General features: G+C 36.7%; 1 protein-coding gene across 1 annotated transcript in view; it reads right to left on the bottom strand.

Moving 5' to 3' along the window:
* Positions 1 to 24,454, bottom strand: part of DDX10 (DEAD-box helicase 10) — a 276,872-nt gene that overhangs the window by 92,116 nt on the left and 160,302 nt on the right. The window contains exons 14-15 of the mRNA XM_009424123.5: positions 10,585 to 10,704; positions 7,680 to 7,841 (exon numbers count right to left, since the gene is read on the bottom strand). Of these exons, the coding sequence (XP_009422398.1) occupies positions 7,680 to 7,841; positions 10,585 to 10,704 (282 nt within the window). The remainder of the gene's footprint in view (positions 1 to 7,679; positions 7,842 to 10,584; positions 10,705 to 24,454) is intronic.

The raw sequence follows: 24,454 nt of genomic DNA, 5'->3' as shown, positions 1-24,454 counted from the left end.
AAACCTAAATCCTTCCCAGGAACTTAACACAACAAGGTTCTCCGATCTGTTACCTATTTTACAGAGTTTTGCTTGAACGACATTAAAAAGTGGACTTCTATGTATAAATCTGTAACAACTATAACAAGGATACAAAGAATGAGAAAAACAAATTGATGTGGAAACACTGATTCACTAGTTAAATCCTTTGAATATTTACCGAGCCACATGGTAGGCTCTGCATACATATAATGGGCAAAAGAGATATAGACCATTGCCCTTTGCAGTTTATAACTTAATCCTATCAGACTCCCTGATTCCACTGGCACCAAACTGCTCCCTGCTCCTCAACCCCAATCTCTACCTACTCACCATCAACCTAATAACCAACCCACCTCTCCAACACCATATGGTTTTTAAAAAAATCCCCAAAAGGAAGCATGAAAATAGATCAGATTTATGTAATTCTGAATACTTGTCTCATTTTCGATGCTGGATATAAAGAGAGCCCAAACACCAAGATATTGAGCTAAATGTCACTAGATGTTATAAGCTCATGAGAGTAAGAACAGACACCTCCCCAGGCAGACATCTCCAAATGATAGGCAAATGTTCTATAGCAACAGGTTGGCTTCCATTTTAATAATAAACCTGGTTGTGACAGTAGAAGGGCTGAAACTAGAAGGAAAAAGGGTTGTCATGAAAAGGATCTTTTATCCTCTCATATAAATAAGCTTCATTCACAACATCCATTTCAGAATTAGGCACCAGATACTGAGTCCCTTGTCCTCAAGATGACATTTCTGATCTTAGTAAAATTTCATTAAGGACCATGTGAGCCAGACCAGTCTCTGGCTCTTACTTTAGACTCTTAAATGGCCATAGCTATGGAAAAATGGATTCTGGCACTAGTATATGTACATATCTAGCTATGCAATGAACATTCAGGAATAAGTGGTATTAGTATGGAGTCTTAAACTATACTACTAACCACAACATTTAATTTATTCTTAATTTATTAGAGATCAATGACTTTGTTCTGGAAACATGAAAAATCTCCATTATTTGTCATCTGTTCTTCAAAACCCTTTACTCTTGTGATCATCTTCCACCTTTTAATTCACTGCTTCAGAGTTACCCTCCTGTAAAAGAACATCTGATGGCTTGAAATAGGTAGCAACACAGCTGAATAGTTAAAAAGCATAAAGTTTAAAGAGTAACAAAGACCTTGGGGTAAGAGTCCCAGGGCTGCTGTTTGCAAGCTGCAGGGTTCTGGACACATTACTTGACCCTTCTAAGTCTTAGTTTTGTAATCTGTAAAAATGATGCTAGCTCACTGATTTCAGAAGTTAATTATTAGCATATAATATGACGATACATGTAAACTTACTGCAGGGTCCAGTTAAGCAAGTGTTACTTGTTATTGTTAATATTCTTGTGGCTACTATTCCTCAGATGCCTGATTACAGTTTCCCTCTTTCTTAACTATCACACAAATTTATGGTTAAGTCATCTGGATTCCATGCCAACTTAATTATGTGTCAACAACAATAAAACAAGATAGATTTTTCTAAAGTCTTCCTTTAATTCTTTCTTAACTTTCTAATGTTCATGCTGGTAGTAAATGGAACCTAGAGTACTGCTGTACCATCTCTGGAAGCAGTCCAGAGCCACATCTTGACATGTTTATGTTATCTAAATTCATAATCCGATATAGATAAAGCACTCGAATTTCAAGGGAATGAAAGAGCTTCATAATGAATTGTTTTTCTCTATTCTCAGCTGTGGTAGCAAATATTATCACCTTCAGTACAAGTCATCTTTCAGAACTAAGAATGATGACACAACACAGAGCAGATTTTCACTCCATTGAAGTAAAAATCATTCAAAAATAGGATCCATGGCCTATCTTTCAATAGTTCTGACTGAATTATTAGAAAACACATTGCTTGTATGTAAGAGTGGCATTTTGTCTTTACAGTTTACTAGTTTACTAATGGTTTCATATGCAAATGTTACAGCTTTTGCTGTATTTTTATTTCCAATGATTGATTCCAGAGGTTCTAAAGAGAAAATAAAAATAACAGACCTATTTAAGCACAGCTACCTATAAGTGCCAGACAAAGCTGAAGGCTGGGGTGGTCTCATAAGAAAGCGGTGCTTAAAGGCTACAACGACAACTCATGAAGAGCAACTAAAGCTGCTAAATGACCCAAGGCAGTTACAGAAGGATCCCTGAAGTCCAGAGTAGCAGCTATGAATTTTGGCAAGCAGGCAGCCTGAGTTCTACTCCCAGTGATGCCATGAAACTATATGGTTTGGGTTTGGGTTTGGGTTTGGTTGGGTTGGGTTGGGTTGGGTTGGGTTTGTACTCTAAACCAGTTAGAACCTTTAGATCTCTTATATATAAGGGAATTGAAATTCGTATGTCAAATAGATGTCTGCACTGTCATGTTTATTGCAACGTTATTCACAATAGTCAAGATGTGGAAAAACTGAAGTGCCCATCAACAAACAATGGATTAAATAAATGTAGCATATATATGTACAATGGAATACTATTCAGCCTTAAGGAAAATACAGAATTCCGTCATTTGCAACAAGAAGACATTTAGCAGAGTGAAATAAGCCAGGCAGAGGGGCAAATAATACACGATCTCACTTATCTGTGGAATCTAGTTCATAGAAGTAGACTTTGTAAGAGCTCACAGAAGTAGAGCGTAGAATGGTGGTTACCAAAGGACTGGGTGGAAGGCTTGCAGGGGAGATGGGCAAAGGGAAGATGTTGGTTATAGTGTATAAAGTTTCCATCAGACAGGAGGAATAAGTTCTGATGATCTATTGCACAGCTTGGTGACCATGTTAATAATAATGTATTATATACTTCAAAATAGCTAAAAGAATGGATTTTAAATGTTCTCACCACAAAGTAATGATAAATATTTGAAGTGATGGTTATGTTAATTAGCCTGATTTGATTATTGCACAACATATACATGTAATGACATATCTCATTGTACCCCATACATACAATTATTATGTGTCAATTAAAGATAACATAAAATTTTAAAATAAACAATAAATGTAAAAAATTGTTATAATTCAGTTTTCTAAATCTTTAAGACAAAGATTTACTTGAATCACATTAGAAATTATATAGCTTTCAGAACTTGGTAGATGAAAAATGTGATTCAAAGACAGGTGTAATAGTATGAGGGAAAAACAAGTAGGACAAAATGAGTAGTTGAATCCTACTATACTAAGAATGAGTGCACATGCAAAGCTATGATTCAAGGCTGTCAACTTTTAAACGCAAGCGCAAACAACTACTCCCAAACAGAATCATTAAGACTAAATTCACTTACATATTAAATATCCTATCCTTTAAACCAAATATATAATAAAATATTTTGAACATGCTGAAAAAAAATGCCAAGGCTTACAAAATCTTTTACAATTAATATACATTAAAAGAAATGTGTCAAATACAGAAGCATGTGATAGGTTTTACGAAGTTTTTTTTTCATATGCAATATTCATTCAGGCACATCCCTTATTCACAACTTTGGGTCAAAAGTTTCGTCACCTTTTTCTGTCTTCCTGAAGTAAAGCTTCCCCTAGACCCTGTTGTCAGTATTTTCAATATTCTTTGGGGACATACAGTTCTTCTCAATATACTTTCATAGAAGTAACAAAATTATGAGTGACAGCCTCAAAGGGAAACAGAATTATATTTGCCCAAGGCAAAACCCTACACTAAAAGAACTAAGAATTGTCATTATAGTAGTAGTATACTCAGTTAGGAAAAAAATGTGACTTCAAAAACCAACAATGTGTTCAAGTAAAGCAATTAATTAAAGCAAAGTAACTTGTGCAGGATTAATAATATATTTAGTTTTTAAAGTAAAGTTTTAATAGTTACTGGAAATAAGTAAAGAAGAAAGTCTTTGTTTGTTTGTTTGTTTGTTTTTTGAGACGGAGTCTGGCTCTGTCGCCCAGGCTGGAGTGCAGTGGTGCGATCTCGGCTCACTGCAAGCTCCGCCTCCCGGGTTCATGCCATTCTCCTGTCTCAGCCTCCGGAGTAGCTGGGACTACAGGCGCCCGCCATCACGACTGGCTAATTTTGTTTTTTTTTCTGTATTTTTTTAGTAGAGATGGGGTTTCACTGTGTTAGCCAGGATGGTCTCGATCTCCTGACCTTGTGATCCGCCCACCTCGGCCTCCCAAAGTGCTGGGATTACAGGCGTGAGCCACCACGCCCGGCAGGAAGAAACTCTTTTCATCAAGTAAAGCAAGCAACCTGACTTGTCAGGGAGAAAAAAATTACAAATCAAAATTTTATTTTCCAAACAGTTAAGGATGATTTTATTCCCATGTCTTAACTAGATCTATGGAGCCAGAGGATCTCACTGACATCTGGCACTAAGTCCCACTCCTACTCCCTAATTTTTCAGATTAGGAAAGCAAAGTCCCAATCAGTGACTAGTAATCCAAACTGGACTGGGTATAAACTGTAATTACTTTTTCACCAACCTACTAATTCCACACTGAGGACTCAAGTACAGGTTATTCCACAGTACAGCACAGTATTCTTCCCACCAAACATCATTGCTTCACTTTCCCACATGTGAAGATGTGCCACTTAAGAAAACATTCCTTATTTCCTGGGTAGAAATCCACTCTATGACAGCTTGGTGCATAAATGATTTGAGTGCCCATATTTGTGCCTTATGTATGCTATTGTAGTAAACATGCTAATGCTATAGTACTCACGAATGCAAAGTTTTCTCTAATACACACAAATACGTATGTGTGTTTACCAATGAAAATACTACAAAATCAATCATGTGTCAGGTAACATTTATATCAGTCGAATAGAGAAAACTATTCTAATTATTTCTTTGTTTCTTTGTGCTTTTTTTCCAGGTAAGATTTTCAAAATCCTATTTGGAAGGTATGTCTTGTGCAGAATACACCTATTTTCCATAAAATAGAAAGTTGTCACTTTAAAAAAAAAAATACTGTGACTCTTGTAGTCACAGAAGTACTGGTTTCAAAACCAGCTATATGTAAAGTTCAAGTGATTTCTCTCACAACTTTGTCAGCCCAAAACTGTTCTGTTCAACCTTGCTATGAGATAGTCATGGAGACAGTCTAAAAAATCACATGCTATGTTCTAATAATGATGCAAAGAAAATCATTTACAAGCTCAAAGCTAAGCAAAAATGGAAAAGTGCACAACGATACACCTTTCATATAAGAATAGAAGAAAAATATGTATTCCTATTTATTTCTATCTGCATAAAGAAAGTGAAAGGACATGTTTAAAATTAAAAGTAGTTAGCTATAAGGGTGTAGGTATGAATAAGACAGACAGATATAGGCAGAAGTATGAATTCTCTATGTGCAATTTTTTTTTTTTTTGCGATGGAGTCTCACTCCTGTTGCCCAGGCTGGAGTGCAGTGGCACGACCTCGGCTCACTGCAACCTCCACCTCCCAGGTTCAAGCAATTCTCCTGCCTCAGCCTCCTGAGTAGCTGGGATTACAGGTGTGTGCCACCATGCACAGCTAATTTTTGTATTTTTAGTAGATGGGGTTTCACTATGTTGGTCAGGCTGGTCTTGAACTCCTGACCTCGTGATCCACTCACCTCAGCCTCCCAAAGTGCTGGGATTACAGGTGTGAGCCACCGCGCCCAGCCAATGTGCAATTTTTTTATCTTGATTTTTGAGCCATGTGAATATATTATTCATTCCAAAACATTTTATGTAAAAAAAAAAAAAAAAAAGGATGTGCAAGCAGCTTTTGTGCAGTAACAGCATATCCAGTTAACTAAGACTTAATTATAATCTTCCTGAAGATGGAGGGACCCACGTACATATGTTAGTTTTTTCTTGTTTTTGTTTTTTAAAGAGACAGAATCTTGCTATATTGCCTTTTATTAATGAGTGGCTATTCACAGGTGCAGTTATAGCACACTACTGCCTCAAGTTCCTAGACTCAAGTTATCCTCCTGCCTCAGCCTCTTAAGTAGCCAGAACTACAGGTGCAAACTACTGCACCCACTCAGCAGCACCCAGATATTTTAAATATTCTATGTTCACAGCCTATGGCAGAGCCTAGCAAACAAACACTGCATAAAACAAGTACAATTTGCCAATTTGAAATTAACTTTCTAAAGGTTTCCAGAACAATATTCAATGACATGGATATAGTAACAACTTCCACATGGGAGAAAAGAGATGGCAAGGAAGGGGAAGAGGGTGAACGTTATTTTATGTAAATCCTTCATATTTCTTTTACTGCTGGCTACAACTTAGAAATGCAGTACATTCTTGCTCAGTTGTCCCCTGGATAAATACTCTAAGTAGATTGCAAGCTGAAACATGACAAGCTCCTGATACTCTTAATATTAAAGATTTTAACAAATTGCTCATATCAAATTTCAATTTAATTGCTGCACTAAGAGCAGCAATGCAAGAAATGTTTAGTTCTCTCATTAACATAAATATCCAACAATTACAACCAGTACGTTTCAGGTTCATCTGTTCTCCATATTTTTGGAATGCTTTTCTCAACATTCATTTTCCATCCCTAAAGCTATCTCCAATATCTACTTTTTCATCAAATGCTACTCTGAAGCTGCATCAAATATTAAAATAAAGAAATGAGAATTGCTGTTCTATTTTTATAAAAAAGTGTGTACTGGTCCATGAAAGGTCAAATAGGAGTGAAAAGCTCTAAGAATCCTTCTCAGAATGTACTTAACAATGTTCACATCCAAAGGCATTTTGTTCTTAATACAAAATTTAATATTATATAGCAGTGTTTCTCAGGTGTTTCTCACTGTGTCACCCTGAAATCACTGTATCAAAAGCACGCTAAAGAAAGTTCTTTAAAAAATGTCAATCTGCTTTATTTCATTAATTCATTTTTTTATCTAGTGAAATGTTCACTTCTAGGGAATTAAGTAGTATAATGGTATAACAATATCATGTGTGACCACTATATCAAGGATAACAGAAAACTGCCAAGTTCAAGACCACAAGGGCACATGCTTATTTTTATAGAAGTTTTACAAAGTCTCCAATTTTAATATAATAAATTTAATGTATTATCAAGTAATTGATATGGAAATTTATTAAGTTGAATCTGGAAACACCATCAATCTTTTCCAATGGTTGAATGGTGAAACAAACCTCAGTACATCCATACGATGGGACATTACTTAGTAATAAAAGGAACAAAGCACTGATGCACACAACTTGGCTCTGTCTCCATAGAATAATGCTGAGTGAAAAAAGCCAATTCCAAAAAGCTACATACTGCATAGTTTTATATAAAACATTCCAGTAATGACAAAATTATTGAAATGGAGAGCTTGGGATATCTCTATCAACTACAAGTGAAACCACAATTATCTCAAAATAAAAACTGTAATAACAACAAATCCACTAATATTATTTAGATCACCTCAGACCAAAGACAGATTTAAGTGGCATTCTCAGAAACCAGTCAATATACAGACTCCCCCAGCAGAGGAACAAATAAACAGAAAAAAGAGTAGTCACAGAAAAAGAAGTGTCAGAGAAAACAATGAAGAAAATAATACACTTATTAATGAATAGCTAATGAATATTTAGATATACTTCGGGACACTAAATTTTACTCAGTATGAATTCAAGATGGAAAGCTTACCCGATGCTTTGCCTTAATTTTTTTCCTATATTCTTCTTTGTCAAATTTGTCCTCTTCCTGAAGTCTTTCCTTTGCTTTATCTAAGTTGATACCACCTGTGTCATCATCTTCCTCAGCATCCTTGATGGCAGATTTCTGCATTTGTGGCCACTGCTGAACCAACTACAGGTAGAAAAAAGGTCAGTGTCAACAGGAAGTAGGGAATACCCCAGAAAGACACTTCATTTTGTCTGATGATTCTGAAAAGGTGCAGATACCCATTTTCTGCCTTACAATCTAATCTGTATTATTTAATCTTCTAATCAACTTCAAGCCATAGAAGAGACTGCCCTAGTCAGAGTAAAGTAACACTGCCATACCCAATGAGAACAGGATTAAAAGAAAATTTCACCAAATAATTTGGAAGAGAAGGCAGTCACAGAATAGAGATGCTCCAGCATCTTTCCAAACAGCATTCTTAGTATCCTATTCTCCACACAACTCAGCTCAAAATTATCTGCACACAGTAGGAGTCGGGCTGAGTAGGACACAGGCTGTACCTCCTTTGGGCTTCCATGGTACCCAGTGTGTTACTGTCACACAAAGTTCATTGCACTGCGTTGTTTTATGTTCCTGTTTCTCTTACTAGAATTAATCTCCTTGAGGGCAGTTGTATGTCTTGTTCATTTATCCTTGGAGCCCAACATAGTATCTGGCACATATTAAACAGGTGCTCAAAATGGATCAAATGAATCACATACCAACTAACATTACATAATGACTGAAATAACTAACTGAAAAGGAGAAAATCAGTTTGGGTTTCACAGGCTTGCTCAAATCCACATATTTTACACATACAGTTTAGGGTAAGGAACAAGGTGACCTAGAAGATGGGGCACTGATCTGCTAATGAGGGGACCTGTCTAAATGTCCTGGCTTTTTCATTACTATGTAATGCGAAATAAATTAATCTCTGGATATCTGTGTCCCTTCCAGAAAAACAGAGGTTTATTTGACTCAGTAATTTCTAAGTCTAACACCACAAAACTCTATAGACAATTCAGACAACAATAACTCTTGTTTTATCTAATAATTCGTTGCCAGAAAGATTTAAATAACTACCATTGTTTTGAAAGACTGCTAATTAACCTGCCAGCAAATGGAAACTGCAAGCACACACATCGCAGGTATTAATGTCTCCTCTCTCACTCTGTGGCCACCATAACCATTCTTCAAGATGAGATTCCTATGGAGTCTCAACTTTTAGCAACCAATGGGGTTGATAAATATCACTGAGCAGCCATGCTAGCAGTCACTGACCCTAAAGAGGCAATGCGAGGGATCAGTTTTAACAATATGAATATCATGTTACTTGGACTCCTCATCCCCACTGCAATCAGAGGGCAAAAAGTTTATCCTTCTATGGGCTAGAAAAAAATATATAGTGGCATTTCTTTCAGAGCTTTAAGTCAGAAGTTTCAGGATGGCTCACAGCCACAAACATTTCCTATTAGCACTAAGTACACATTGAAACATTTTATAGTTGAGGATTTACATTCATTTTGGAGCTAATTGGTATAATTTATGCAGTTAAACTTAGTAGCATACTAAGGAACCTCATTACACCAACAGCACTCATCTCATTTTACAGTGAACATCAGATGTCATATGACTATTCTAGTTTAGTCTGTTTCTCAGGTGCTGACCTCTTTTTCGTAACTTCATAAAGACTCATTATCTGTCATTTAGATACGCTTCCTCTTCAACTTCCACCACCTTTGAATGGCACACGATTTTGTGACTTTTCGTCTGATTTATACATCCCAAAATAACATCCAAAACTTTAACTCCAAAATTAAAAGGAATCATACTCCACTGGAGAGGCTGCTTAAGCAGTCTTTATGTTAATGATGATGAAATATATGATGCGCTACATTATGAAAAGCTGTTATCTTATTGAAATAGATGTTTCATTCAATCAATAAATTTTTGTGAGGGCTTATTATGTTAGGTACCTTTCTAGGTGCTGGGGACAGAATAGTAAACAAAATCAACAAAATACCTTCCTCTCAAGAAGAAGTGGAGTGGAAGAAACTGACAATAGTCAAATATAGACTGAAGTCACAAAGTAAGTGCTGTCAAGAAAAGTGAGGCAGGGTGAGAGAAATGAGGTTATGATGGAGGTAAGGTGCTCTGTGCTAATATGAGGATAGTCAGGAAAACCTGCGCTGGTGAGAATGAGGCCATGAGATGATATTCAAAAGACCCTACCTACTATAACCACTCCTTAGGTAAGTCACTTGACATACTGGATCTATTTCATCATTTTAAAATGAAGACAACTGTTACATAATAGCATGAACTTTCATGAGTAATCTGTGAGTGGTAATCCCTTCCCTATACTATGGGTATGTATTTACAATACGGCTAAGGGAAAGGTGAATTTAAACAAGGCACCTCTGTGTCTGAGACTACTTTATAAAGCAGAGAATTCCCTCCCATAGCCAGTCCAGCAAGATATATGCAAGTACAGCATTTAAAATTGAGGAAGTGCAAAGCAGAAGCTTTTCTGAGTGAAGCAAAAGAAGCTGTGGCAAGTAGATGTATTAGCATTCTCACGTCTGTTCCATAGAACATAATGTTCAATACCATGAAGAGAAAACCTTATCTATAAAAACATAATTTAGAAAGTTCAAAACCAACTCTGTGTCAGTATTACCAAGAAGTATCTCGGCTTATTGGCAGTAAGGCATCCTTGTTCACAGCAGTAGAGCTGATGTACAGCCTACAGTAACAGTGAAAGGAATGGCCCAGCATGCTGTAGAGAAACATTTACTCTATCATTAATGAGTGCTAAGTAAGAGAGAGTCGATCTCTTCTAATACTCCAAATGCACCTCAGAAATGAAACACTTCTAGAATCTTACCTCCCCTTCATCAGTAAATGTTATCTTCTTATTCACTTTAAAATTTCTCTTCATTACTTTTTTTGCTTCTGCAACTTTGGTCACTTTTTTCTTGATGCTGGATTTAGAAGGTTCTTTCTTCTGTGTGAGAACATACAAAAAACACAGATGATTAGGAAAATGGTTGCTTTATATTAACAATCCAACTCTGGCAATATACTTCTCAAAACTGGGTACATTTATTACTCATTGGCTAATGAGAAGCACTGAAAACACTGTCCAGGAATAACATTATTTGACTTATTAACTAAGAACTCCTCCCAAAACCTAAAAGAGTTTAAGCATGAATAGGAGGGCTAGTAAACCAATAACGTTTACATTTTCTCTATTACTAGAACTGTGCTATTTGATAATATTTAAGGACTAAAAATTACATAATATAATAAATGGGCATAAGATAAATAAAGCTATCTTCCAGTCAAAATTTCATACATATCTTAAAATGTGCAGTTGCAAACTTCAGTTTTTAGAGTAGGAAAATGTATACTTGGAAAGCAAAATGATTGCCATACATTGTTTGCAACGTTGCAACATTCCTCTTCCAATTATAGTAATTTACCATAGGAACACAGTAAAATATCCAATGACAATTAAACTGTGTCCAGGCCGAGCATGGTGGCTCACGCCTGTAATCCTAAAACTTTGGTAGGCCAAGGCAGGTGGATCACCTGAGGTCATGAGTTCGAGACCAGCCTGGCCAACATGGTGAAACCCCATCTCTACTAAAAATACAAAAATTAGCTGGGTGTGGTGGCGGGCGCCTGTAATCCCAGCTACTCAGGAGGCTGAGGCAGGGGAATTGCTTGAACCCAGGAGGTGGAGGCTGCAGTGAGTGAAGATCACACCATTCCACCTCAGCCTGAGGACAGAGCAAGGCTTTGCCTTAAAAAAAAAAAAAAAAAAGCTGTATCCAAAGGTGAGATGGAGAAAACACTTAACAGGATGTACTGATTAGGACCTAGCTCACAACCTAAAACCACTACAGCAAGATACTAAAAATTCAAAGCCACTGCTTACTTATGCTAAGTGAATGGTGAGCAGACCCCCTGAGATAGGGGGGTTGGAAGAGGTCATAGCATAACCTGCTTTGATGAGAAAGTGACAAGACATAACCCAGGTCTGAGGATTTGGATTATCCTCCTCAAATTACAGCTAGTATTACTATTGGTGGTACTTAACTCAATGCAGCTTCCATTAGACAGAATAAGAAGTCTTTGGTGTAGTAGTTAGGAAAATGTATTTGAGCACAAGCTCTATCACTAATAAGCTATATGAGATTAGTTACCGTTACCTAACCTCTGGGTTTAGCTGTAAGTTGAGGACACCAATGGTATCTACCTCATACAGTTATTGGGAGGATTAAAAAGTAAATGTAAAACATATGAAAAAGTATTCAATAAATCTCAAATACCACTTTTATACATTGATTTTGTGCTACATAGAGAGATCAAGCCAACTGCATAAAGGCTTACTTTGCAAAATACCCGACTGCAGTCTCCCTAGTTGATTGATTTTTAACTCTGTACCATAGGGAATCACACAAGGAAAAGAGAGGAGGGACCAATCTAGAACATTATCTATAATTACCAGAAGCTTTGGGAAGCAGCGCATTGGTCACAACTGTTACATTATGGTAGTAAGTACACACAAAAAAGAGCAAATCATTTAATAAGGAGATATTAACAATGATGAATACATAAATGCTTAAAAATAAACCACCAAGGCCGGGTGTGGTGAATCACACCTATAATCCCAGCACTTTGGCAGGCAGAGGCAGATGGATCACTTGAGGTCAGGAGTTCGAGACCAGCCCAGCCAACACAGCGAAACCCCGAATCTACTAAAAATACAAAAAAATTAGCTGGGCATAGTGGCGCACCCCTGTAATCCCAGCTACTCAGGAGGCTGAGGCATGACAATCGCTTAAACCTGAGAGGCGGAGGTTGCAGTGACCTGAGATTGTGCCAGTGCACTCCAGCCTAGGCAACAGAACAAGACTCTATCTCAATAAATAAATAAGCAAAAAAACCACCATGCAATTAAAAATAACAAACCTACTATAAAGACTTGTGCCAAGTTATCAATGTATTATATTTTTAGATAATGGTCATGGTTATGAAAATAGCTAGTGCATCTGCAATATTATGATTTAACTACAAGAAAGTTGTTTTGACAATGATGGTTGTACTATGTGGGTATTACTAAAACACTGACTTTGTATTTCCGATTCAACATGAAAGCTATAGTATCTAGTTACATTTATTTCTCAGACCACAAATTATGTCATATTTAAGAAGTTACTACCATCTCCAACCCATATAAAGCTAATGAAAAGATTAATTGCCTCTGAGGTAACTTTTATTATATCAGAGACATTTAATATGCTATAATTGAGGCTGGAGAATAGGGTCTGGAGGCAGGAAACTTAAGGCTAATTCCTGCTGAATCAAGAAAAACACCAAGGTCTGGAGGCAGGGAACCTGAGACCAATTCTGCTACTTCCTAAACCTGGATCAAAAGGAAAACACCTGGGTCTGGGGGCGGGGACCGTAAGGCTAATTAACACAAACTTTCTGAAACTTCCTAAAGCTAAACCAAAAGGAAAACCCCCATCTCCCAACATGGAGTAACAAAGGATCAAAGGCTACTCTCCCTACAATCCCCCCACCCCCCACCACGCCTCAGATGGAAAGGAAAAGTACCCTGGATTGGCCAAGCAGGGACTATCCCTTCATCTGCACAGGGTGCCAATTCACCTCAGCCTTTAATTAGGCACGGACCAAATCCTTCATCCAGATAAGGGCTAACTGATAGGCACCTCAAAAGAAGTACTTAAAACCCAGAAAACTTTGTAACGGGCCCTTGAGCCACTTGCTCGAGCCCACTTCCACCCTGTGGAGTGCTTTCTAGCCTTAATAAATTATTGCTTTCGCTGCTTCTTTCCTGTGTTTCATTCGTTTGTTATTTTGTGCGTTTTGTCCAATTCTTTGTTCAAAATGCCAAGAACCTGGACAACTCACTCAAGGCCCTCCTTCCGGTAATATAATCACTATATACACATCACAAGACTTCTACGACAACAGATTAAGTTTTAGATTTCTTCTTCCCACTGGACATTCTCCACTTCCTCCACCTCCCAGGGGTCCGTGACTCCACGAATATCACCAACTGGTGGCAAAAGGCTCTAAATTGCTGTGCCTACCCTCTCTCCACCACTATGCTTATTCTAAGATGTGTGACTATTGTTCTTCCTCAGTTAATATAATCCTCATTTCCTTATCTCACTTCAGAGAGTAACTGAGTAAGCTGTGTGGTGGTAAAACATCTAAAATGGAAAAAAATACAGTGGCAGTAAACCTGTTCACCTAAAAAATAACCTGTATGACCCCTGTGAACACAAGGGATTAATAAGACCCCCACTTCTGTCAGCCTCGTCAGTATTCCTACACCTCCTTTTCCTCACAAAGGCTTAGAGACCACCATCAACACAACCACCAGGGCTGGCGACTTTGTTACTGACTCCTACTACATCTTAATTGTTTTAGGGCTAAGACAATTCTTTTTTTTTTTTTTTTTTTGAGATGGAGTCTCACTCAGTCGCCCAGGCTGGAGTGCAGTGGCGCAATCTCGGCTCACTGCAAGCTCCACCTCCCGGGTTCACGTCATTCTCCTGCCTCAGCCTCCAGAGTAGCTGGGACCACAGGCGCCCGCCACCACGCCCGGCTAATTTTTTTGTATTTTTAGTAGAGACAGGGTTTCACTGTGTTAGCCAGGATGGTCTCGATCTGGCTAGGACAATTCTTAAGGACCTTGGATCTCCATCAGACCTCATCTAAAGACAGAAGCAATGCTGATCAAACAGTATAAACTTAAGGGATCACTGTAATATAAACGTAACATAGTAAATTATAATCACATAAACCAGTAAACAAAAAGTACTAGGAAAGAACATGAGTAAACCTTCTGGGGTGATGGCAGTGGTCTAGATCTTGATAAGTTTGAGTTACACAGGTGTATGTATTTGTCAAAATTCACCAAATGTTACATGTAAGATTTGTGCATTTCATTGTATATAAATTTCTGTCTCAAAAAAGAGTCTTATAAACAATATTGAACTGTAGTTAATGCCATACAAGCTGAAGTATATGGAGGAAAGTGTAATGATATTGGCAACTTACTCAAATGCACTAAATAAAAAAGGATGCATAGATAGATGGATAGTTATGTGATAAAGAAAATACGGTAGGTAGGTGCCTCATGCCTGTAACCAGCATTTGGGGAGGCCAAGGCAGGAGAATCTCTTGGGCCCAGGAGTTCACGACCAGCCTGGGCAACTTGGTGACACTCAGTCTCTACTAAAAATTTAAAAAAAAAAAAAATTAGCCAGGCTTGGTGGCACAGGCCTGTAGTCTTAGCTACTCAAGAGGCTGAGGTGGGAGGATCACTTCAGCCCAGGAGGTCAAGACTACAGTGAGCTGTGATCACTCCACTGCAATCTAGCTTGGATCAAAGAGCAAGATACTGTTTCAAAAAAGCAAACAAAGACAGAGAGAAATACAGTAAAAGGTTAACTGTAGAATATGAATGGTGGAATGTTGGGCGTTTGGGTGTCCAAAAGTATACTTCTTATAACTTTTCTGTACATTTGAAAATGTTCATAAAACACAATAGCCCAGTCTAGAAAGAAGGGGGAAAAATCAGAAAAATGATACCAAAAATTGTCAATGGAATAAAGGTCAAAAAAAACAATCCTGCAGAGTGGATCCTTAAGTGAGGTGGTCAAGTTGAAGAGCTTTAGGGAAATCCATGAAGCCACTAAAATTACATGACAAAATGTAGAGGTATTTGCATCTCTGCCTTTTATGGTTTATATTGGTTTCTGAAAGAGTTCTGTGTCCTGCCCCCCTGAAAAAGTAAAACTTTTTATTTGTTTTAGGGAAGCCACTGTTAGAAGGAACAGAAATGCCCACATGGGTGAGAAGAGGCTTATCATATTTTCCTGTTAGGCTCTGGCTTTGTCTGATACTCTAGAATTATTCTTCACTCATTCAAAGATGCTGCAAATGTCAGCGCCATCCAAGGCATCATACTACATAGTGAGGACGCAGCAGTGCAAGAGGGGTGGACTCCCAGCCTTCACAGAGCCCAACTCTATCTATGGAAAAAGATATGAAACAACTAGAACAAAACATTAATTATATATATAATCTTAGAAAAAATACACAGAATAAATGAATATGACTGTCCTAGGTAGTCAGGGGTGAGAAGAGCATGTCAAGGAACTTCCTTTTGAGGGAGAGATGTTTGAATTGAGTGGCAAACGCTAACACACTGTGGCATCACCAGCACATCAGTGATGTGCTAAACACCTGTGCTGTCCACTGATGGTGTATTTTACACATGGCTGACAAGAGAGTCTTAGTTCCACGTCATTCTTTTTAATATTAACTTTAGCAGGTAATACATGCACATGTATTCTGTAAATTGTACTTAAGTTAAAAGGTTGTTTTTCATGTCCTCTTCAGCAACCTCGGTTTCTCTCCTAAGGATCAGGTGCTGTTAGCAGCTTCTGTATCCTTCCAGAGAGATTCCATTCATATTCAAGTACACAGGAAAAACATGAAGTTACTAAAAGAGTCACCTCCAGCAATTAAAAGCCTTGATTATATCTATTCATACACATGCGCTTTTATATACCCAGGTTAAGTTTCTAAAAGTGAAAGTGCTCAAAGAGTATGTATAGTTAAATTTTGAAATATATTTCCAAATAATCCTCCCAAAGTTATACAAACTTATATTCCCACCAAAGATTTATAAGGAATTGATTTGCATCTGCAGCTAAGTATATTATTAGGCTTTATGTTGCCGGTCAACTAGGTGAAACAGAGTACCTCGGGGAAGTTTTAAGTTGCAGTTGTATTATTTTACGTATGACAGAACATCTTTTCAAAGGCATTATTTTTCTATGCACCATTTGTATTATCTGCCAGTATTTCCAATGAATTCCTGGCATTTAATTTATCAAGTTGTGAAATCTCTTCATTTGTTAACAATGCTTCAGTAGTTTTCCACATCTCATTATTTATATTTAGACTTTTGCCATACAAGGTAATCTTGTTATTTCGCTATGATTTGGTTTTTGTGAAGGTGAAGTTTTTAATTTATGTAATCAATTTTAGTAAATGTTTTCTGGGTGTGTACCAAACTTTAGTTTTCCAACTAGAAGATTTTTAAAAACTTAATTTAACTTCTTAAAATGCAGATTTTACTTTTTTAGAATTTTTAAAAAATGACTCTTGGACAAGAAATAGAGTGTTATTACTTTTTATACTTCAATTCATTAACAAAAAATATAAAATATATCTATTATTAGATAGGAGTTATATTTTTTGACAAGATTTTGTATTATTGGTACAAGAATGAAATTTATAGCAGCCCTAAGAAGTACAATGAAAGATTAGCTGACAATATGTAAAACATCAAAATATGACTTTCATTTCTATTTGCACCTCTTCTACAACACGTATGCTAGACTTTAAAAAGCTAAAAGGAAAGTATCATAAAACACAAAATTGGTAGTCACTCTCAGTGTCCTATGATAGGTGTAGAAAGTTACTGGAAATAATCTGGAAGATAAAAGAACTGCTGCCACCACCAGTCACAAAACCAATAATGGTTCTTATCATAAGGACCATGTTAGCTAACATTGGCTACAAGAAAATTCAAAATATAATCAATGAAAAAAACTAATATAAGCATTACTACTACATATCCTACAAAAGAAAACTATTGTTAAAAAATGATATTTTAAATGAAAAGCAAAAATCATAGGAAAATAAAAGTTAGAATTAAAGACAGTCCAAAGAAATCAGATTTTTATGTTTCCTTAAAGTAGCTCCCATTTGGGCCAACTAATAATTTATAATGAAAACCATTTTATCTAAAAGTAAAGTAAACCAACAAAATAAAGAAGAGTCAACACTGGAGAAAACCTTTAAGATTACCTATTATAGCTGAAGCCACTCCTATGAAAGATAAGAGCATTTCTTTTTTTTTTTTTTTTTTGAGACAGAGTCTCGCTCTGTCACCAGGCTGGGGTGCAGTGGCGCCAGGGTAGAGTGCAGTGGCGCGATCTCAGCCCACTGCAACCTCCGCTTCCTGGGTTCAAGCGATTCTCCCGCCTCAGCCTCACGAATAGCTGGGACTACAGGCGCCTGCCACCACGCCTGGCTAATTTTTATATTTTTTGTAGAGATGGGGTTTCACCATGTTGGCCAGGATGGTCTCAATCTCTTGACCTCGTGATCCACCCACCTCGGACTCCCAAAGTGCTGGGATTACAGGCGTAAGCCACCACGCCCAGCCCGATAAGAGTATTTCTTAAGATTGATAAACACTGTTTCCCCAAAGTCCAAACGTATTTAACTATACACATTTCTATTGGCTAAATAACCAAACTCTAATAGAACTTGTTTATGATTTAAAAAAGAAAAAGCAAGCCCACCTGCTATCAAAGTATAATGCCTCAGTCACCCTAAATCAAATGAATTACAGTAATTCAAATATTCTCTAACTTTATGGTATAAATTAAGAACACACTATTTGATATTTTGTTTTAAAGCCATCTACAAAATCTTTTTGTAATAAACTATAAATAGAATCAAAAACAAAAATCACATGATTATCTCAATAGATGCAGAAAAAGCATTTGACAAAATCCATCATCCCTTTATGATGAAAATCCTAAGCACAGTCAGCAAAGAAGGGACATAGCCAATCTATGTAATAAAAGCCATCTACAACAAACCCACAACTAACATTATACTAAACATAGAAAGTTGAAAGCATTCCCCCCGAGAACTGGAACAAGACAAGGATGCCCACTTTTACCACTTCTATTCAACACAATACTAGAAGTCTTAGCCAGAGCAATGAGACAAGAGAAAGAAATAAAGGGAAACCAAATCAGTAAAGAGTAAATCAAACTGTCGCTGTTTGCTGATGATATGATTGTATAACTAGAAAACACTAAAGACTCATCCAAAAAGCTCCCAGAACTGGTAAATGAATTCAGCAAACTTTCAGGATACAAAATTAAAGTAGCACTGCTATACACCAACAGTGACCAAGCTGAGAATCAAATCAAGAACTCAACCTCTTTCAGAATAGCTGCAAAAAAACGTAAAATACTTAGAAATATACCTAAACAAGGATGTGAAAAACCACAAGGAAAACTACAAAACACTGCTGCTGAAAGAAATCACAGATGACACAAATGGAAACATATCCCATGCCCATAAATGGGTAGAATCAATATTTTTAAATGACCATACTGTCAAAAGCAATCTACAAATTCAATGCAACTCCCATCAAAATACCACCATAATTCTTCATGGAACTAGAAAAAACAATCCTGAAATTAATATGGAACCAAAAACGAGCCTGTGTGGCCAGAGCAAGACTAAGTAAAAAGAACAGGTCTGGAGGCATCACATTATCCAACTTCAAACTATACTATAAGGCCATATTCACCAAAACAGCATGGTACTGGTATAAAAATAGGCACATAGACCAATTAAACAGAATAGAGAACCCAGAAATAAAGCCAAGTGCTTACAAAGATAACAAACATAAAGTGAGGAAAGCACACACTATTCGACAAATGGTGCTGGTATAACTGGCAAGCCACATGTAGGAGAATGAAACTGGATCCTCATCTCTCACCTTACACAAAAATCAACTCAAGATGGATCAAAGACTTAAATACGATCTGAAACCATAAAGATTCTAGAAGATAACATCGGAAAAACTCTTCTAGACTTGGCTTAGGCAAAGACTTTATGACCAACCAAAAGCAAATGCAGCAAAAACAAAGATAAATAGATGGGACTTAATTAAAGCTAAAAAGCTTCTGCACAGCAAAAGAAATCAGCAGAGTTAACAGACAACCCACAGAGTGGGAGAAAATCTTCACAATCTATACATCTGACAAAGCCTAATATCCAGAATCTACAAAGAATTCAAACAAATCGGCAAGAAAAAAAAATCCCATCAAAAAGTTAAGGACATGAATAGCTAATTCTCAAAAGAAGACATACAAATGGCCAATAAGCATGTGGAAAAATGCTCAGCATCACTAGTTATCAGAGAAATCCAAATCAAAACCACAATGCAATACCACCTCACTCCTGCAGCAATGGCCATAATCAAAAAATAAAAAATAATAGATGTTGGCATGGATGCAGTGAAAAGAGAACACTTTTACAGTGTTGGTGGGAATGTAAACTAGTACAACCACTACAGAAAACAGTGTGGAGATTCCTTAAAGAATTAAAAGTAGATCCAGTTGATGTACTTTTGATCCAGACATCCCACTATTAGGTATCTACCCAGAGGAAAAGAAGTCATTATATGAAAAAGGTACTTGCATACTCATGCTTATAGCAGCACAATTTGCAACTGCAAAAATATGGAACCAACCCAAACACCCATCAATCAATGAGTGGATAAAGAAATGTGGATAGGCCAGGCACAGTGGCTCATGCCTGTAATCCCAGCACTTTGGGAGGCTGCGGTGGCTCACACCTATAATCCCAGCACTTTGGGAGGCCAAGGCAGGTGGATCACCTGACGTCGGGAGTTCAAGACCAGCCTGACCAACAAGGTGAAACCTCGTCTCTACTAAAAATACAAAAATTAGCCAGGCATAGTGACAGGCACCTGTAGTCCCAGCTACTCAGGAGGCTGAGACAAGAGAATTGCTTGAGCCCAGAGGCAGAGGTTGCAGTGAGCCAGGATTGTGCCACTGCACTCCAGCCTGGGCGACGGAGCTATAGTCTTAAAATTAAACTGTAGTCTTAAAATTAAGACCCACCTAACAGGTATAGAGTTTCAGATCTGAAAAATGAAAAATATTTTTTTCGGTCTCAAAAAACAAACAAACAAGAAAATGTGGATAAAGAAATGGAATACTATTCAGCCGTAAAAAGGAATGAAATAATGGCATTCACAGCAACCTGGATGGAATTGGAGATTATTATTCTAAGTAAAGTAAGTCAGTAATGGAAAACCAAACATCAAATGTTCTCACTCATATGTGGGAGCTAAGTTATAAGGACACAAAGGCCTAAGAATTATACATTGGACTTTGGAGACTCGGGGGAAAGGGTTGGGGATGGCAAGGGAGAAGACTACACATTGGGTACAGTGTACACTGTTCAGTGATGGGTACACCAGAATCTCAGAGGGCACCACTAAAGAACCTATTCATGTAAATAAACACTGCCTGTTCACCAAAAACCTGTTGAAATTAAAAAAAAAATTAAAAACAAATAATAAACTTAATACCACCCCCAGCAAGTAGCAAATATATTATGTTTGTGAAATTTTTGTAAGAACTGTAGTCTTAAAATTAAGACCCACCTAACAAGTATAGAGTTTCGGATCTGAAAAATGAAAAGTTCTGGAGATTGGTTGTACATCAATGTGAATGCACTTAACACTACTGAACTGCACATTTTAAAATGGTTTAAATAGTAAATTTTATGTTATGTGTCTTCTACCACAAATAAAGATGAAATTTTAAAATTTAAGAGCCAATGAAAATATGGCATCAACTTAAAATGTTATTACAGGAACAAAGTTTGTCTTTTCAGAATTCCTACACAAGTATTAATTTGCTAAGACAAACATACCTGCTATAGCAACAGTCCTAAAATTACACAAGACTAAAGGAGACGAAGTTTCGGCTGGAGGATGGGGAGCAGGGTGGGCAATGCAAGGGAAGGGTACAATAGATACAAGGAGGATTAAAGGCCCACAATAGAAATCAACTAAAATTATAGAAAACAACGCTTATAAATTATGAATTATGGAAATAATTTATAATCGTTTAAGAAATCTCGTAGGATTTTTCTTCTAAAAAATATCCGTATTTACCAATCTTATGTTTTAAGGTTTAATAGAAAGCACACTATAGTAAACCTTGACCATATGCATAAGTTTGGGAATGCGTAAATTAAGAGAAAAATGAAAATCAGATCTGCCTCCACCACCCAACTGTTACTGTAATTTCTTGAGTCAATGGCTATTACATTAGCCTGTTACACAGACTCTGCATTCACTCTCATCCCCATTATAGTAAGCCCTATTGTAATCACTTGTTTACTTCTGTGCTTTTTCCTAATAGACTGTAACTCCCATGAGAGTTAAGACCATTTTTATTCTACTTGTATCCCCAATGTATCACAGATAGGCTAGTATATAGGAAATATTCAATAATGATTGAAAGAAGAATTAGTGAATAAACTACATATGGACTACCTCATTTAATGTTCAGAACAATTGTGAGTCAAATCTTGTTCCTACAAATTTTTAATTAGAAAACTAAAGCTTAGATTAATTTAGCAGTTTGTTCAAAGTTATATAACTTCAAAGTATTTGACCCTGTTCATATTCTACAATGCATAGTTTCATTTCTGCTCAAACTGCCTTAGAAGATTGTAGCATCATAATTTGACTCAATATTTGCCTTTCGAATTTCTATTAATTTAAGAATGTTTGAGAATTGCTAATTTGAGAAACTCCCATAGCTTTTTTTCAACTTTAAATCCATGACCCATTAAGAAAGATTTTCAGAGAGCAGAGCATGGCAGCTGAAAGCCAATGAATTAGAGCTTCAGTGTTCTGGATCAAGGGCCTCTCAATGAGGTTGGACCCAGAGGACACAAAATGGAAGATGCATGCGGATGTGATCACCTCCATACAGAACTTCCTCATCTTTGTGGCCCTGCTGCAAGACACCACTAATTGGGCAGCATATGAAAATTGGGCATCACATGTGACTGCAAGATGCGAAGAAGTTGCTTACAGTTTCTACTCCTATCTGCAAATAAAGAGATCCAGAAAGGTGTAAGACACTCTTCGACTGAATGGACATAAAAATTCTACTTGTTAAGAACAAGTTTGGCTCTGGTAACTGAGGTCCATAGCTAAAATATAAAACTATTTGGGAAGTATGAAAGGATGTCTCATGGTCATGGTGTGCCCTTATGTCTGTGATATCCGGCCTTTTGTGAATGTTAGTATAATAGTAAACAATGTCAAGCTCCATTTTCTGGCAAGTATTAATTGTAACGGAACTATGTCTCTATGACAGCCATTTCTGTTTATTATTATACTTCTATCCAGAGTGCATTTGTGAACGAACAGTCCCTTAGTTACACTGGATGAAAGTCAGCACACAACCACAAAGACATTTAAGCATAAGACCATTAGTCTATGTTTTTAATAAATGTACCAATTTAAAAAAAAGATTTTCAGACTTTATACATAGCTTGATTCATTTTAAAAATAATTGTTTTCGCATCAAAAAACCTTTTTAAATACTAAATGTACTATTTCAAACTATAAGACCCCAACCCTAATTCTCTTCTGATAAGAATCACAGCTATTATGAAATTAATTTTTATGAAATACTTGACTCTTTATCTTGACACTTCATGAATTATATCTAGAAAATCATTTAGAAACCCTTCCAAATGTGTATATCATATAGATAATTCATATTTATTCCAAAGTCCGACAGATGACTGCCTACATTTCCTATCAAAGTTACTCATTTGTCAAGGCTTGATTAGTCCTTATTATATTAAGACACAAACTACCAGTAAATGTTAATCTTTTTTCTGTATGATTAATAAGGCCATGCACTACTATTTTCCTTGTAGTTTATAAATTGTAATTCTAATCTATAATGTGATGAAAATGGTCAATGAATACAATGATATATTGAGCAACAATGACAACTATTTACTATGAAATAACCATGATTCATTTTTAAGTGATCTTAATAGGTGAACATGAATGAGAATGGATGATTATGTCTTGCTTGTTTCTTCCCCACCCCAGACCAATACTACATAGATATGCAGTGATCTCAGTTGTGTTCAAACTTCCTTCTGGTTAAGGAAAACCATAAGGCAAAACCTCTATTGATACTGCCAATACGAACATTCTACACAATGTTTTTGATTGCTACATTCCTCCTTCAGGATTTCTGGTGCCTCCTTCAGGTTTAACTTGGAACACTTTCCAGAAATTGCTTTTTAACTTCCCGAGCATGCGTACCTGTCACCTTAATTAAATATCTTAAGAAAAACAACTTTCAAATATATCCCCTACACAGTTTCTATTCCCCTCCACTGTTTCCCTCATTTTCCAGATATGCATTCCCTCAAGCCCTCATTCCAACACCTACAACATATTTGTCTTCCTTTCCTCAATTTCTTGTTAGAATTAACATAAGTTTCTTAATTTTAAGACACCTCTTTATAGCATTTTGGCCTAATAATTATTTAAATCTTTCACTGTGCCTACAATTAGTCTAGATAACATGTAAATTTCTGTTCTTCACCCAACCCCTATCTGACTTTCTTTTCATGCCATTTTCCTTACTTAAGCCTCATTTCCAACTAAGTTTTATGATCATGTTCATTTATTTATTGTCTTAAATGATTCCTTCTACCTCTTTGAACGTTTACAGTGTTACAATAGTTAAGGGAAAATCCCATAATTCCCTATTTACTACCTTAGGACATTTTCCTTGGTTTGTTTAAATTGTTCAGGCCATTTACTGTTCTGTTCGCCTGGCTGGGAAATATGTATTTGCTCTACACCATGACCCTCGAAAAAAACAAAGCCACTATAGTGACAAAAATCTCAGTTATTTCCTGCTGTTTAACAAAATTATGAAACCACTCATATTTTGTTGTAGGAATCCAATTTTTAACCTGCTACTTTTAATAAATATTTCTATATTAGGAAGCAAGCA

The sequence above is a fragment of the Pan troglodytes genome, chromosome 9 (genome assembly GCF_028858775.2).
Source record: "Pan troglodytes isolate AG18354 chromosome 9, NHGRI_mPanTro3-v2.0_pri, whole genome shotgun sequence".
NCBI lineage: Eukaryota > Metazoa > Chordata > Mammalia > Primates > Hominidae > Pan > Pan troglodytes.
This window is presented reverse-complemented; position numbering and strand designations above follow the sequence as displayed.